Below are 14587 nucleotides of genomic sequence, written 5' to 3' on the forward strand. Positions count from 1 at the left end.
GTAGAGTTATGAATGTGATAGAAAGCTGATCTAATTTAGATTTAAGCCTTTTTGAGCCAAGAGTGTGAGAAGGGAGTTTGAAGAATTCGGTGGGAAGCAATTCAAAATAAATAAAGATTAAGGGTAAGAAGTGTTTAATACTCTGTGATTTGCTGCCATCTCCCAATACTCATGCTTGCTTCACACATACCTCCTCTTCCTTGAGTTTTCAGGGTTAAAGCTAATCTAAATGTAAGACGTTCTACCTAAAGCAGCTTCAAAACCAAAGTATTTGTGGTTGGTAAGGAAGAATGTAATCCCATTTGTTTCCTTGGTTTTTCTGTGGTTGCATTACGTTATCATTTTTAATATTTTCTTTTATACTTTGCTTTTCTGACTACCTGCAAATCTCTGGGAGTAGGTTGATAAACTAGCTTCGTTTATGCATGAAAAAAATTCTATAATACTTAAAGTCTAATGTACATTGTGCAAAAAAGTTATTTAAGAGATTATAGTTATGCCTAATTAAATAGATATGTTGTGGAACCAATGAAAATAGTATAACCATTTTGTCAAATTTACTTGGATATAAAATGGAAAGTGATTTTTGATTTTAGAATTACAGGTGACCCCAAAACAATTAAATGGAACAATTAGTGACTTACAGTATTATTAAAGCCTAGTTTCATTCAACAAATGTTTAATTCCATAAATATTTGTGCCCCTCTCATGTTAGATTCTGAGATATAATATCAATGGCGAATAATTAAATTCCCATTTATTATAATAATGCTCTGATGATGATATTTTTAGCAGACATGTCTTTGTGTCAGGCATTATTCTGGGTACTTTCCATTTACTTGGCACTCAATTTTTTCAAAACACATCATATTGATTTCATTGTGTTAAAATTAGTCTGGTCTATATATTTTATTTGTATCTAGGTGTTATTTTGTTATTTATGTCTTTTTTTGCATATTCACATTCACTTGGATCCTCTTTTTTCTCTATATGTTTCTATAAGTAAATACTCTGTGTGAATCTGATCTTCCAAAATATGACTTGCTTGATGCAGTAGAGGGTCAGGTGCTTATATTTCTACTTCCTTAAAGAAATATTAGAGCAAAGAAAGAAGCAATAAACTTTGAGTAGAACAGTGTTAATACTTCACTTGGAGATTGCTATGTATAGTCTGGATGGACATTCACAAGCCTATTTGTAGCCTTACTATTTCATATGAAGATCCTGGACCAGATTCTGAAATAGCAGATTATTTTTGTGGGTATGTAATCATCTTCATTTAGTTTGACTTTTTCTTTACAATGCTAAAAATGTAACTAGTAAAAATGAAACTTGAGTTTCATTCCAGAGCTTTCCTATCAGAACTGATAATCAAGTTTGTCCATTGCTTTGGCCTTTGCAGTTTTCCCACCTAGAGTTGCCTAACTCTGTGGGGTTTCTTTTGGGGTCAGTGCTGGGGCACCAACCCAGGGCCTAAGCACTCTACCACTGAGCATTTCCCATCAGTGGCTTTGTCTTTGGAGTAATGAAGTTATAAGCCCAATATAAAGGAAATGAGACGATATGATATTTGCATTCATTTAGTTTTGTTTCTTGGTAATAGACACAAAGTTAGTTTAAGGACAAAGTTGAAGAGATTGGTTAAAATAAATTATTAGTTTGTACACTTTATTCTCATAATTTGATGCCACTAAAATTGACATGTCAGTGTTTACATTCAATATACAATAGTGGTTTTTTCCTTGAAAACTTACTAAATAACACCTTAAAAATGTATGGCATCTTAGCTGGACATGGGGACACATATTTGTAATCACAGTAACTTGAGAGGCTGAAGCAGGAGTAATGCAAGTTCAAAGCCAGCCTCAGCAACTTAGTGAGACCTTAAGCAATTTAGTGAGACCCTGTCTAAAATAAAAAAAAAAGAGAGCTGGGGATGTGACTCAGTGGTTAAGCACCCCTAGGTTCAATCCCTGGTACCAAAAAAAAAAAAAAAAAGTGTTCAATTCCTGGATACTTTATACACTTGACAGAGTCTTTGAACTTGTTATTTACCTGAGAAGATAATTCTGAGAAGTTAAGATTATTATCTATATGTATTATAGTTACATTATCTAACATACATTCCTGTTTAATTTGAAATTTAGTTTACTGGTTTTGGAGGTAATATCTACATTACATTTTTTTAAAGGGATAGAAAAAAAATGATAGTCTAGTATTTAGAAATAGTCTAATATTTAGATAGTCTAATATTTAGAAATTTTTCTGAGAATTTCCCACACTTTGATAACAGGGATCTTTATAGGTTACTCCTATTTTCTAACCTAGGGTTATATAATTGTACGATGCTGATGATACTCAGCACTGTAAAACACTATAGAACTTTCAGGGTTATTGAAAACAACACACTGGGCTGGAGTGTTGGGTCACTCACTGAGTGTTGGCTCAGTGGTAGAGCACTTGCCTGGCATGTGTGAGGCCCTGGGTTCCATCCTCAGCACCACATATAAATACATAAATTAAAAAAGAGATCCATTTAAAACTAAAAGAAAAAAATTAAAAATAACAAAGTATAGTTTTATAATCAGTATATTGTATTTTTATTTTAAAAAATTGTTAATTCATGCGTGATGTACTTGATACGTTCAGTAATAATAACCTAAATAACTTATTGTACCCCAGGCATTCTAAAAATTTTATACTTATTTTGGGATATTTTTAAATAGCATTATCTCAGGAGACAAACTTACTGGTTTATCAGTGGGACTCTCAAAACATGGGAGGTGGTGGTGGTGAGCCTATGTTGGCTTTTTTGTGCTAAAGACAGTTTTACCTAACATAATTATGAAAAAAGTTGTCTGTGAAATACATTGGTCTCAATAGGTGACATAGGTGGCTTTAACTTTAGTATAATAAAAGTTAATCAGTTTGGGGTACAGATGATTGATACATCCATTGCAATAATGTCTTAAATTTTTTAAGGACCAACTATAGAACTGCGCCAAAGAAAAAAACCAAAGTCTTCAGAAAATAAGGAGTCTGCCAAAGAAGAGAAAATCAGTGATACTCCTATTCCTGAAAGAGCTCCAAAACGTAAGTTAGGTAGATGTAGTTATGCCAGGAAGTATGTTTTAATATTTTAAGTATGTGAACGTATTTGAGATTAAGTATATGGTTAACGCTTTGCTTTGTGGTATATGTTTTGTATGTGGTTAACGTTAAGTTTTGCTTTCTTTAGAGAATAGCCCCTAATCTCCTTGCCTTATGACTAACATTTATTTCTGATTTATAATACAAGTTGTGGCCACAGGTTGACCAGTATAGCTACATGAAAGAACAAGTCCTGTTTGGAACATGTTTTTGGGGGGACAGAGGAAAGAGCAGGAGAGTAGGTGATGATGTCTCTTAAAGTTTCTGCTGAACTGGCAGTCACTTGTTCTCTCATTCTTTTGGCAAGTTATAGTCAATCCTGACAATGGGACACCAAAGTATACTGATTACAGGGAAGCAAATCAGATGGTAGTAGGCAGAAATGTAAAATCTTTTTCTTTTTATTCATGTATTTATTTTGTCCTGCTGGGGATTGAACCCAGGGCCTTGTGCATGTTTAGCTCTATCAAGATACTCTCTTAGCCTCTGTATTCTTTTTATAGGGAAGGAAAAAAATAATTGGGAAGAATAATATACCATGCAGTCTTTTTGGTCATAAAAATTGATTTCATTCTCTCAGAGTACATTTGCTATTTCTCTTACCCTAAGGAAGACCCTCAGTCTTATCTCCTTTTAGCATCAGTCTTGAAGCCCAAGGTCGTCTTATCTACATCTGGGCCAGCTATGACTCATTCTGAACCTAAGACCAATGAACTAAAAAGACAAGTTATCTACTTTGTGTAAGGGTTCCCAAGACCACCCTCATGCTTGGTGATTAGCTTGAAGACTCACAGATTGCAGAATATAGTTGCATGTGCAGCTATGATTTATTATAGTAAATCATACAAAACAAATCAACAAAAGGAAAAGGTCTGTGGACAACATAGAAAGCAGGCACAAGCTTCCAAAATTCCTCTCCTAATAGAGTCACAGAAAATATACTTGATTTCTTTAGTGTCAGCTTGTGATGTTTGTTAAATTTTGTCAACCATTTCACTGCTTGGTTTTTACTGGGGGCTTATCTGTAGGTAACCTCTGCCTGCCACTTACCAAAATTCTAAAGTCCCAGAAGGAAAGTATAAATCTCATTATACTAATAGAGTAGGTGTGGTAAACCCCCCTTATTGTTAGAACTGGCATGATATCTAAGTTCCTAGTTGTTAGCTGAAAGCCTACCTTGCAAACATGCCCTTATGAAAGCATTCTCAGGCCTTTTGTATTAACTCTGTACATGCCCCCGCTCTCAATATACAATATTGCACAGGGTCAGGATAAACAAAATAAATGCTTCCATTTGAAAGGAAGAGAGGGAGCCACTGGTTCATAGCTCTTCTGAAATTGTACTAAATAAATGAGATTTCCGTACCCTGGGGTATGGAATGTTTTGTGATTATGTCTCAGTTGTGACATTGAGTTGCTTTCAATTCATTGTTCTCCACGGTCCTTGACCTCATTCCCCGGAGGTTCTTCTTTTTTCATGTCTTCCATATCTAAAAATGGCATTGAAGAATATGTCATCCTTAGCAGCTGAACAGATTGCTCACATTCCTGCTTTTAGAAAGTTAAGTCTGTGCATGTCTACATACATATATACACATGTGTATGTGTATAGGTATACAAATATATAAATATATACATACATATATACACACACATACATATATATGGACTCAAGTAAGGTGAAAGCAGTGGGTTATCCACAGATCTAGGTCAGGGGCTGGCAGCAAGAAAACTATTTTTGGAAACTAGAAAAAGAAAAGATCCATGTTAGGGGTAGGGATATAGTTCAGTTGGTAGAGTATTTGCCTCACATGCACAAGGCCCTGGGTTCAATCCCCAGCACCACACACACACCCACACACACACACACACACACACACACACAGAGATCCATGCTACACAGTGGCAGAACATTTGGTGATACTATTTCCCGTAATGTTGCATTTGTAATATGAATTTTTAAAAATCATAACTGTAGGAAAGTGATCAGTTTGGGGCAGAATTGACTTATTGCAACTGGGAAGTCTGAGGCTCCAAATATTCTCAAACTTGTAGTGTTGAAGTTAGAACTGTCTATCTTTTTCAACCAATAAGATATAAAATCAAGCCAGGTTTGGTGGTGCACACCTGTTATCCCAACAACTCAGGAGGCTGAGGCAGGAGGATCACAAATTAAAAAGCCAGCCTTAGCAACCTAGTAAGGCTCTAAGTAATTTAGTGAGACCTTGTCTCAGAAAAAAAAAAAAAAAAATTAAAAAGCTAGGGATGTAGTTGAGTGGTTAAGTGCCCCTGGGTTCAATCCCTAGTACTCCCAACACTTCCCCCTAAAAAATCAAGAAATGAAGTTGTACATATTTATGAATATCAATAGTTCATTCCTTCTTATTGATTAATAAGTTTTTGTTTTTCTGTGGTGCTAGAGATTGAACCCAGGGCCTTGTGCATGTGAGGCAAGCTCTCTACCAACAGAGCCATATCCCCAGCCCCTCATTGTTTTAATAGACCTTTTTTGTTTCTCCATTTTGCTTTTGTTCAACCTTTGGGTTGTTTCTAGTATCTATTATGAATACTGATACTATGAACATTCTTATAAGTCTCTTGGTAGATGTATGATTTCATTTCTCTTATATAAATACCTAAGAAAAGAATTGCTAGTTAAGTTTTTATTGATGTTGTTATTGTTGCATTTTTTTTTTAAAGAGAGAGAGAGAGAGAGAGAGAAAATTTCAATATTTATTTTTTAGTTTTCGGTGGACACAACATCTTTGTTTGTATGTGGTGCTGAGAGTATCGAACCTGGGCCACACGCATGCCAGGCGAGTGTGCTACCACTTGAGCCACATACCCAGCCCTTGTTGCATATTTTTAATTTGATTTGTAGACAGGATCTCACTTGCTCTGTTGCCCAGCTGGCTTTTGAAACTCATGGGTTTAAGCGATGTTCCTCAGCCTCTTGTAGTAGATAGTACTATATGATCTGTTAAAATTTGGGGGGCTGTATCCTCAAAAGAATGCTACCCTAGATTAGAAACCATAACTCTTTAGGGTTTTTTTTTTGTTTTTTTTTTTTTGGTACTGGGAACCCAGAGGGGCTTAGCCACTGAGCCACATCCCCAACCCTTTTTTTTTTTTTTATTTTGAGACAGGTCTCCTTAAGTTGCTTAGGGCCTTGCTAAGTTTCTGAGGCTGGCTTTGAACTTAGGATTCTCCTGCCTCAGCCTCCCTAGACACTAGGATTATAGGCATGTGCCACCATGCCTGGTGTCTTTTTTTTTTGGTACCAGTGTGAACCCAAGGGCACTTAACCACTGAGCCAAATCTCCAGCCTTTTTTTTTTTTTTTTTTTTTGAGACAGGGTCTCACTAGGTTTCTTATGGCCTCATTAAGTTACTGAGGCTGGCTTTGAACCTGTGATTCTCCTGCCTCAATCTCCTGAGCCTCTGGGATAACAGGTGTGTACTACCGCACCCTGGCATGTTTGGCTCCTTTAGGTTTTAAAATGACATATTAGTCTCTTATTGTTTTTATCCAGAAAGCATGGTGAGTAAGCTGCTCTTAGATCTCCTGAGAGGGAATGATTTATTATGCTCTTTGAAGTAAAGAGATTGCAGATTGTTGGTTACCTTTTTATTATTTTTTAATGTTTGTGTCCTGCTCTAAAAGTGAATTGTACAATCCCTTTTGTTGCCATGTGATTCAGACTGCCTCTCTAAGGCACAGTGTACTTCCCTGTCCAATTGTCAGATGAATGAAGTGACTGGCCTGGGCCAATGGAATGTGAGTATACTAGTACTGAGCAGAAACCCTGACTACTTTCCTCTGTTCCTCTGTTTCGAAAACAGTATGTCCCTAACTAGGGACTGATTCTAGTATGGAACTCAGAAGAAGATAAAAGGAAAAACTAGATGCAGTGGTGCACTCCTGTAATCCCAGTGGCTCAGGAGGCTGAGACAGGAGGATCACGGGTTCAAAGCCAACCTCAGCTATGTCGAGGCACTAAGCAACTCAGTGAGACCCTGTCTCTAAATAAAATACAAAATAGGGCTGGGAATGTGGCTCAGTGGTTGAGTGTCCCTGAGTTCAATCCCCAGTATCCACCCCTCAATCCCCTGAAAAAACAGATATAAAAAGAGCCAGAGGTAACATGAAGTCTGAAATTGAGTGGCAGTCTGAAATAAAGTTATTGCTAACTTGGAAATTCATTATAACATAAATGAGAAAAAAGCCTTTGTTTTGGAAGGCACTGGTTGTTTGGGTTGTTTTTAGTGTTATGTCAGCAAAGCTGACACATAGAGTAGTCATTTTAAAAAAATTGGAAAATACAATATAAGAAAATTAAATAAATCCAGAGATACACTACAAAGTAGAATTTTGCCCTGACTATACATAGGGTAGTAAATGTGAACCACAGAGAAAACAACAATAAAAATAAAATATATCCATAATTTCACTAGAACTACTTTTAACATTTTGGCATAAGAGTAGGGAGATGGCTCAGTGAAAGATCATATGCTTTGCATGTGCCGGGCCCTGAGTTTGCTCCCCAGGATCAAAACAATTTTTTTTTTTTTGCATAAGTATTGCTTATCTTTTTTTCTGTATGCCTACTTTGTTTTTAACACTTTTTGTAAGATTGAGTCCTGTGTTTCTTTTAATGTTATTCACTTTTATGGTATATTGTTTATCAGTGCTCAATTGTATTGATGTTGACATGTATATCATCTTTTTCTCCTTTTCTATGCTTGATCACCGTTTTATAAATGAAGGAAATGGCATAGAAATTATATTTGCTGCTTTGTGACTGACAATTTAAATGGAAGTCAGATCCTTTACTTTTCAATTTTTTAATTAAAATTATAATTTTTAAAGATAATATCCAGGGCCTTAGAGCTCTTTATTTTCTGTAAATCATACACTTATATCAATAACACTGAAAATTTGGTGTTTCTTCCATCTTTGATTCCTTACAAAAGCAAAATATTTAGTATTAAGGTATTCAAGTATAGATATTGGTTGAATATAGTTTTTTTAATAGCCTCTAATAAATATGATTAATTTGCTGTTTTATAAGTCTTCTAGTTGTCATTGTTGTGCTGGGGCTCAAACCCAGGGTGCCTTCCACATACAAGGCAAACACTATACCACTGAGCTGCATTCCCCAGCCCCTGTTGTTCAAGACTTGAAAAAAAATAAAATAGGAAAGTACACAGTTAGAAATCTTGAAACACTTTTTCGGGGCTGGGGATGTGGCTCATACGGTAGCGCGCTCGCCTGGCACGCGTGCGGCCGGAGTTCGAGCCTCAGCACCACATACAAACAAAGATGTTGTGTCCGCCAAAAACTAAAAAAAAAATAAATAAATAATAAAATTCTCTCTCTCTCTCTCTCTCTCTCTCTCTCTCTCTCTCTTTAAAAAAAAAAAAGAAACACTTTTTCTTTTTTTGTTTGTTTTTGTGGTGCTGGGGCTTGAACCTAGGGCCTTGTGCATACAAGGAAAGCACCAACTGAGCTATATCCCCAGCCCTGAAACACTTTTTCTTATTAGTTTTTTTTTTTAATATTTATTTTTTAGTTGTAGTTGGACACAATACCTTTATTTTATTTTATTTATTTTTATGTGGTTCTAAGGATCGAAACCAGGTCCTTGCATGTGCTAGGCGAGTGCTCTACTGCTGAGCCACAACCCCAGCCCTTCTTATAAGTTTTTGTAGTTCATATTGTCAACATTGCTTTAAGTACTTCATATATTTTTGTAAGTATGCTTTTGTAGCACAATAATAATAGCTGCTATTTGCTATGATCTTAACATGTACCAGGCACCATGCCAAATGCTATTGGAAGTAGGATGCACACATACTATTAAAAATAGGAATTTTAAAAACAATTTGTGTTATACTTACAGTAATATTTGACATATTGGGTAGTGTTTCTTAAACTTTTAAAAATATTCTTTTTAATTTAGTGACATCTAATTATTCTGTTTGAGAAATAACATTTAGAGAATAGCTAAGGCTTTTTTTTTTTTTTTTTTTAGCTAAGGGATTTTTAAAAAACTTTTATTCATTTATTTATTTTTTGTGGTTCTGGGATCAAACCCAGGGCCTCACACATGCTAAGCAACCACTGACATATACTCCCAATCCTAATTTTTTTTTTTTTTTGTGTGTATGTGTGTTGGGGATTGAAACTAGGGGTGCTTTACCACCAAGCTACATACTTTAGCCCATTTTATTTTTTATTTTTATTATTATTTTTAAAAAATATTTTTATTTATTTATTTTAGTTTTTGGCGGACACAACATCTTTGTTTTTTGTATGTGGTGCTGAGGATTGAACCCGGGCCGCACGCATGCCAGGCAAGCGCACTACCTCTTGAGCCACATCCCCAGCCCTCCCTTTTTATTTTTTATTTTGAGACAAGATTGTAAGTTGCTATTTTACAAATGCTAAGGTTGACCTTAAGCTTCTAATCCTCCTGCTTTAGCCTCCCAAGTGGCTGGAATGACAGGTGTGCATCATGGCTTTCGGCTTCAACTCCATGATTTTTGTTTAGCTAGTCAAGTAAGAAGTTTATTTGTACAAACTTATAGCTCATTGAGTAACAGAACACTGGGATTTAGGCACTTAATGGTTATAACTAGTAGGATTGAATTGTCTCTATACAAAATTCAAATGTGTTTTATGCTGTGTCTTCAACATATATGTAACAGTTGCATGTGATTTTTTAAAACATAGTCATTAAAACTCATTGAATTATACACTTTAAAGGACTGTAGCTTAGCCTGGTGCAGTGGTACACGCCTATAATCCCAGCAACTCAGGAAACTGAGTCAGTATTGCAAGTTAAAGACCAGCTTATCAATCTATTGAGGCCCTAAGCAACTTAGTGAGACCTCGTCTCAAAATTTTAAAAGGGATTTAGTCAGTGATACAGTACCCTGAGTTCAATTCCAGGTACCAAAAAAAGGTGTGTGGAGGGCTGCTGTCTATAGTATATGAGTAATTTATGTACTTATGTATGTATTTGTTGGTACCAGGGATTGAACCCAGGGATGTTTAACCACTAAGCTACATCACCAGCCGTTTTTTATATTTTATTTAGAGACAGGGTCTCACTGAGTTGCTTAGCACCTCACTTTTGCTAAGGCTGGCTTTGAACTTAAAATCCTCCTGCCTCAGCCTCCTGAGCCGTTGTGATTATAGGCATGCACCACTGTACCCAGCTTATGATATATAAGTTATTCTTAAAAAAAAAAATTCTCAATAGGGAAAAAGTATATCAGTAAAATATTTCAAGAGTAATTCTGAATGAATCTGTATTCTTTAGATAATTGGCTCCTATGTTTCTTATCGTTCTTTTTTAAATGAATGGATGTTAATATTTTTACTATATTAACCATTTTTAAGTTTATGATTTTATAGTGTTAATTATTTACCTTGTTGTGAACCAGATCTCTAGAACTTTTTCATCTTGCAATATATAGGTTTTAATTTAAATTTAAATTAATTTAATTTTCTAAAAGTTTTTTAGCTGTAGTTGGACACAATATCTTTATTTTATTTATTTTATGTGGTGCTAAGGATCAAAACAAGTGCCTTGCATGAGCTAGGCAAGCACTCTGCTGCTGAGCCACAACCCCAACCCTAATTTTTTAAACCAGTTTAGATTACAGAAGAATTGAGCTTAGTACAAAGTTCCCATATTTCAACCTCCCACACAGGGAGTTCACCTTATTCTTAACAATTTGCATTATGTTGTACATTTGTTAGAATTAATAAACCAATATTGATACGTTATATATATACATTATATATATTAATAAAAGCTTATAATTTATTCGAATTTCCTTAATTTTTACCTAATGTTGTTTTTCTTTTTACCTAATATTGTTTTCTTTTTCTCATATAGGATACTACATTGCATTTAATTATCATGTCTTGTTAGGCTCCTCTTGTCTATGACAGTTCATTAGACTTTTCTTGTTTTTGATGACCTTAACAGTTTTTAGGAGTACTAGTCAGGTATATTGTAAGATATTCCTTTATTGGATTTTATCTGATTTTTTTTTTTTTTTTTTTTTATGATTAGACAGGGATTATGAGTTTTTGGAAAGAAACCATTGAGTTAGAATGCCATTTTCATCACATCATAACAAGGGTACATATACCTTTTGATTATCTTTAATGTGTTTTTTCAGATGTGTTATTTCAACGTTTTGCAAAGATTTTCATTGGCTGTCTTGCAGCAGTTACTAGTGGTATGATGTATGCTCTCTACTTATCAGCTTACCATGAACGGAAATTCTGGTTTTCCAACAGACAGGTAAGAATAAAGAATTTTGAGCATATGAAAGATGTTTTAGTATATAATATTAATTTCAGTAATGTGTTTTCCTGTTTTTTTTTTTTTTTTTGTACTAGGTGTTGAACTGAGGGGCTCTTTACCACAGAACTACATCTCCAGCTTTTTTCATTTTTTTATTTTTGAGACAGGGTCTCACTAAATTGCTTAGGGCCTCTTTAGTTGCTGAGGCTGGCTTTGAACTTGGAATCCATCTGGCTTAGTAATGCTTTTCCTAAGGAGAAAAAAATACTTGTGTGATAAGTATGACAAGTGCTCTTATTTATGACTATCAGAAACAAAATTTTAAGGTCCACAGTCACAGTATGAACCTTAAAATATGTAACAAGATATTTTATAGAATAGGAACTATGAGGGGTTGGGGTTATGGCTCAGCGGTAGAGTGCTTGCCTAGCATGTTCGAGGCCCTGGGTTTGATCCTCAGTACCATGTAAAAATGAATAAAACAAAGGTATTGTATCCAACTACAACTAAAAAAATTAATTAATTAAAAGAAAAAAAGAATAGGAACTATGAGGGTGCTTTCCTTGTGCAATTAATCTATCCAGGACTATTCTAGAAAAACTTGGTCGGAGTGTATGAGAACTGGCTGCAAGATGTCATGAAACCAAAGAAAGAGGCAGGCAGGTCCAAGATTGCACAGAGTACGATTTATTAGGGGACTTATGTATAGGAGTTTGTCTTGGGCAGCAGCAAGACAGATCTTTGTGATATGAAGCAAAGGGAGCAGGCTTACGGGTCAGGACAAAAGTGACTCCATCCCCTTCAGAATGTACGTGGTTTATCTCAAAACTAACATAGAGGATTTAAAATATATTGCTGGCACTTAAAAAACCAGGGTCCTCACATTGTAAAGTTCCACTTATCATTCTATCTGTATATAGTATGGTGGAGAATTATGTGGGAAAAACAAAGCAGGGTTTTTCAAGAGCAATCATGATGGTTCTTTTAAATGGTTCTAGTCAGGTCAAGCTGAATTCCTACAGGGACTTTTTTTGGCAGGGGGTGTGTGTGCTGGTGATTGAACTCAGGGGCACTCGAGCCACATCCTCAGTCCAATTTTTTTGTATTTTATTTAGAGACAGGGGTCCTATTGAGTTGCTTTTTGCTGAGGCTGGCTTTGTACTCGCGATCCTGGATCCTCCTATCTCAGCCTCCCGAACCTCTGGGATTACAGGCATGCGCCACTACCTGACCCCACAGGGACTTTTATTTTTTTATTTTATTTATTTATTTTGTGATGCTGGGAATTGAACCCATGGCCTTGTGCATGCACTTTACCAACTGAGCTGTATCCCCAGCCCTCTACAGGGACTTTTTTTTTTACCATATGATTTATTTATTTATTTTTTTAGTCATACATGACAGCAGAATGTATTTTTATTTTTAAAGAGAGAGAAAGAGAGAGCGAGAGAGAATTTTTTTGATATTTATTTTTTAGTTTTTGGCGGACACAACATCTTTGTTTGTATGTGGTGCTGAGGATTGAACCTGGGCCGCACGCATGCCAGGCGAGCGCGCTACCGCTTGAGCTACATCCCCAGCCCCAGAATGTATTTTGACATATAATACATACATGGAATGTACATACATCAATCATAATGTCTGTTCTATTCTGCTGCCCTTCTTATCCCCACTATTCCTCCCCTCCCCTCCCATCATTTCTCTCTATCCAGTCTAATGTGACACACTTTTTTTTTCTTTTTCTCATTACAACATCATATATGTATTCTGTATAACAATAAGTTTCTCCTTCCATCTTCCGTGCAACTCCCCTTCTCCCTCTTTTTCCCTCCCACCTCTCTTCCTTTTTAGTGGTAGTCTTCTTCTCATGCTCTTCCTCCCTATCCCATTTTGAGTCACCCCCCCTTATATCAGAGAAGACATTCGGCATTTGTTTTTTAGGGATTAGCTAACTTCACTTAGCATAATCTGCTATAATGCCATCCATTTGCCTGCAAATGCCACTTTCTTGTTATTTTTTAGTGCTGAGTAATATTCCATTGTGTATAAAAGCCACATTTTTTTAATCCATTCATCTATTGAAGGGCATCTAGGTTGGTTCCACATTCTAGCTATTGTGAATTGTGCTGCTATAAACATTGATGTGGCTGTGTTCCTTTACAGGGACTTTTAATAACAATGAAATATTAAGGAGTTTAGTCAGCCTTTTAGTTGTATTGGTAGCTCACATTTTGGAAATAATTTGTGGAAGTTTCAGCATTAAACTATTGCTTTCAAAGGTCACTTGACTTTATAGAGTTTTTAAATTTTTGAGCTCAAACTGGATTTTTTGTCATTGTTCTTATTTTTTTTATTATTTATTTTTAGTTTTAGATGGACACAATACCTTTATTTTATTTATTTTTATGTGATGCTAAGGCTTGAACCCAGGGCCTTGCACATGCTAAGCAAGCACTCTCCAGCTGAGCCACAATCCAACCCCACTGTTCTTATTTTTGAGCAAGTAGTTAAGCTGACTAAATGTTTTTAACCTTTGATTTATTTTAACACCACCAAAACATTTAACTGAAAGATTACTGACTATGCCTGTATTAATTTAGCTGTAACTGTAGCATATACTTTTTCCTTAAAATTGTTATATAGATAAATAATTCTCAATACTAGGTGTACAATGGAATCATCCAGGAAGCTGTCAAAAAATAACCTTCCTTTTTAGATTGTTGGGCTGGCAGGAAGGAATGGGAGTGGCTAGTATCAGTATTTCAAAAAATATTTCTAGGCAATGCTATTATGTAGCAGATCTGGGAACAACCAAAGGTTTGACAATATAGCAAACACTCATCAAGAACCTTGTTTTTCAAAGTATTATGTATGGGCCAGAAGCATTAGCAGTGTCTGGGAGCTTGTTTAGAATTGCAGATTCTCAGGCCCCATATAGAATCAGAATCTACATTATTTGAAGGTCTATAGGTATTCACATGTACAGTAAATTTAAGAACCACCAATTAAAAGTTTCATCTTTCAAATTTTGGGGAGAAATAAATCTTTCCATTCAAAAACATCATTTCAATGAAATTTATTGAGGTTAGTAAGTTCTGTCTTAGTCCATTT

The 14587-nt window shown here is 35.5% G+C and overlaps 1 protein-coding gene across 3 annotated transcripts in view; it reads left to right on the forward strand.

Annotated features, from left to right (window-relative positions):
* Dpy19l4 (dpy-19 like 4) overlaps positions 1-14587 on the forward strand; it is a 68393-nt gene that overhangs the window by 850 nt on the left and 52956 nt on the right. Inside the window, exons 2-4 of one of the 3 annotated variants that reach the window (XM_076836080.1) lie at positions 1202-1261; positions 2983-3093; positions 11349-11473. In XM_076836080.1, coding sequence (XP_076692195.1) covers positions 11411-11473 — 63 coding nt within the window. In that variant the 5' untranslated portion in view covers positions 1202-1261; positions 2983-3093; positions 11349-11410. Of the gene's footprint in view, positions 1-1061; positions 1262-2982; positions 3094-11348; positions 11474-14587 lie in introns of those variants that run through there. The other 2 variants (XM_076836079.1, XM_076836078.1) reach the window with 2 other exon arrangements.

This window comes from Callospermophilus lateralis, chromosome 16, assembly GCF_048772815.1.
Source record: "Callospermophilus lateralis isolate mCalLat2 chromosome 16, mCalLat2.hap1, whole genome shotgun sequence".
In the NCBI taxonomy this organism is placed as follows: domain Eukaryota; kingdom Metazoa; phylum Chordata; class Mammalia; order Rodentia; family Sciuridae; genus Callospermophilus; species Callospermophilus lateralis.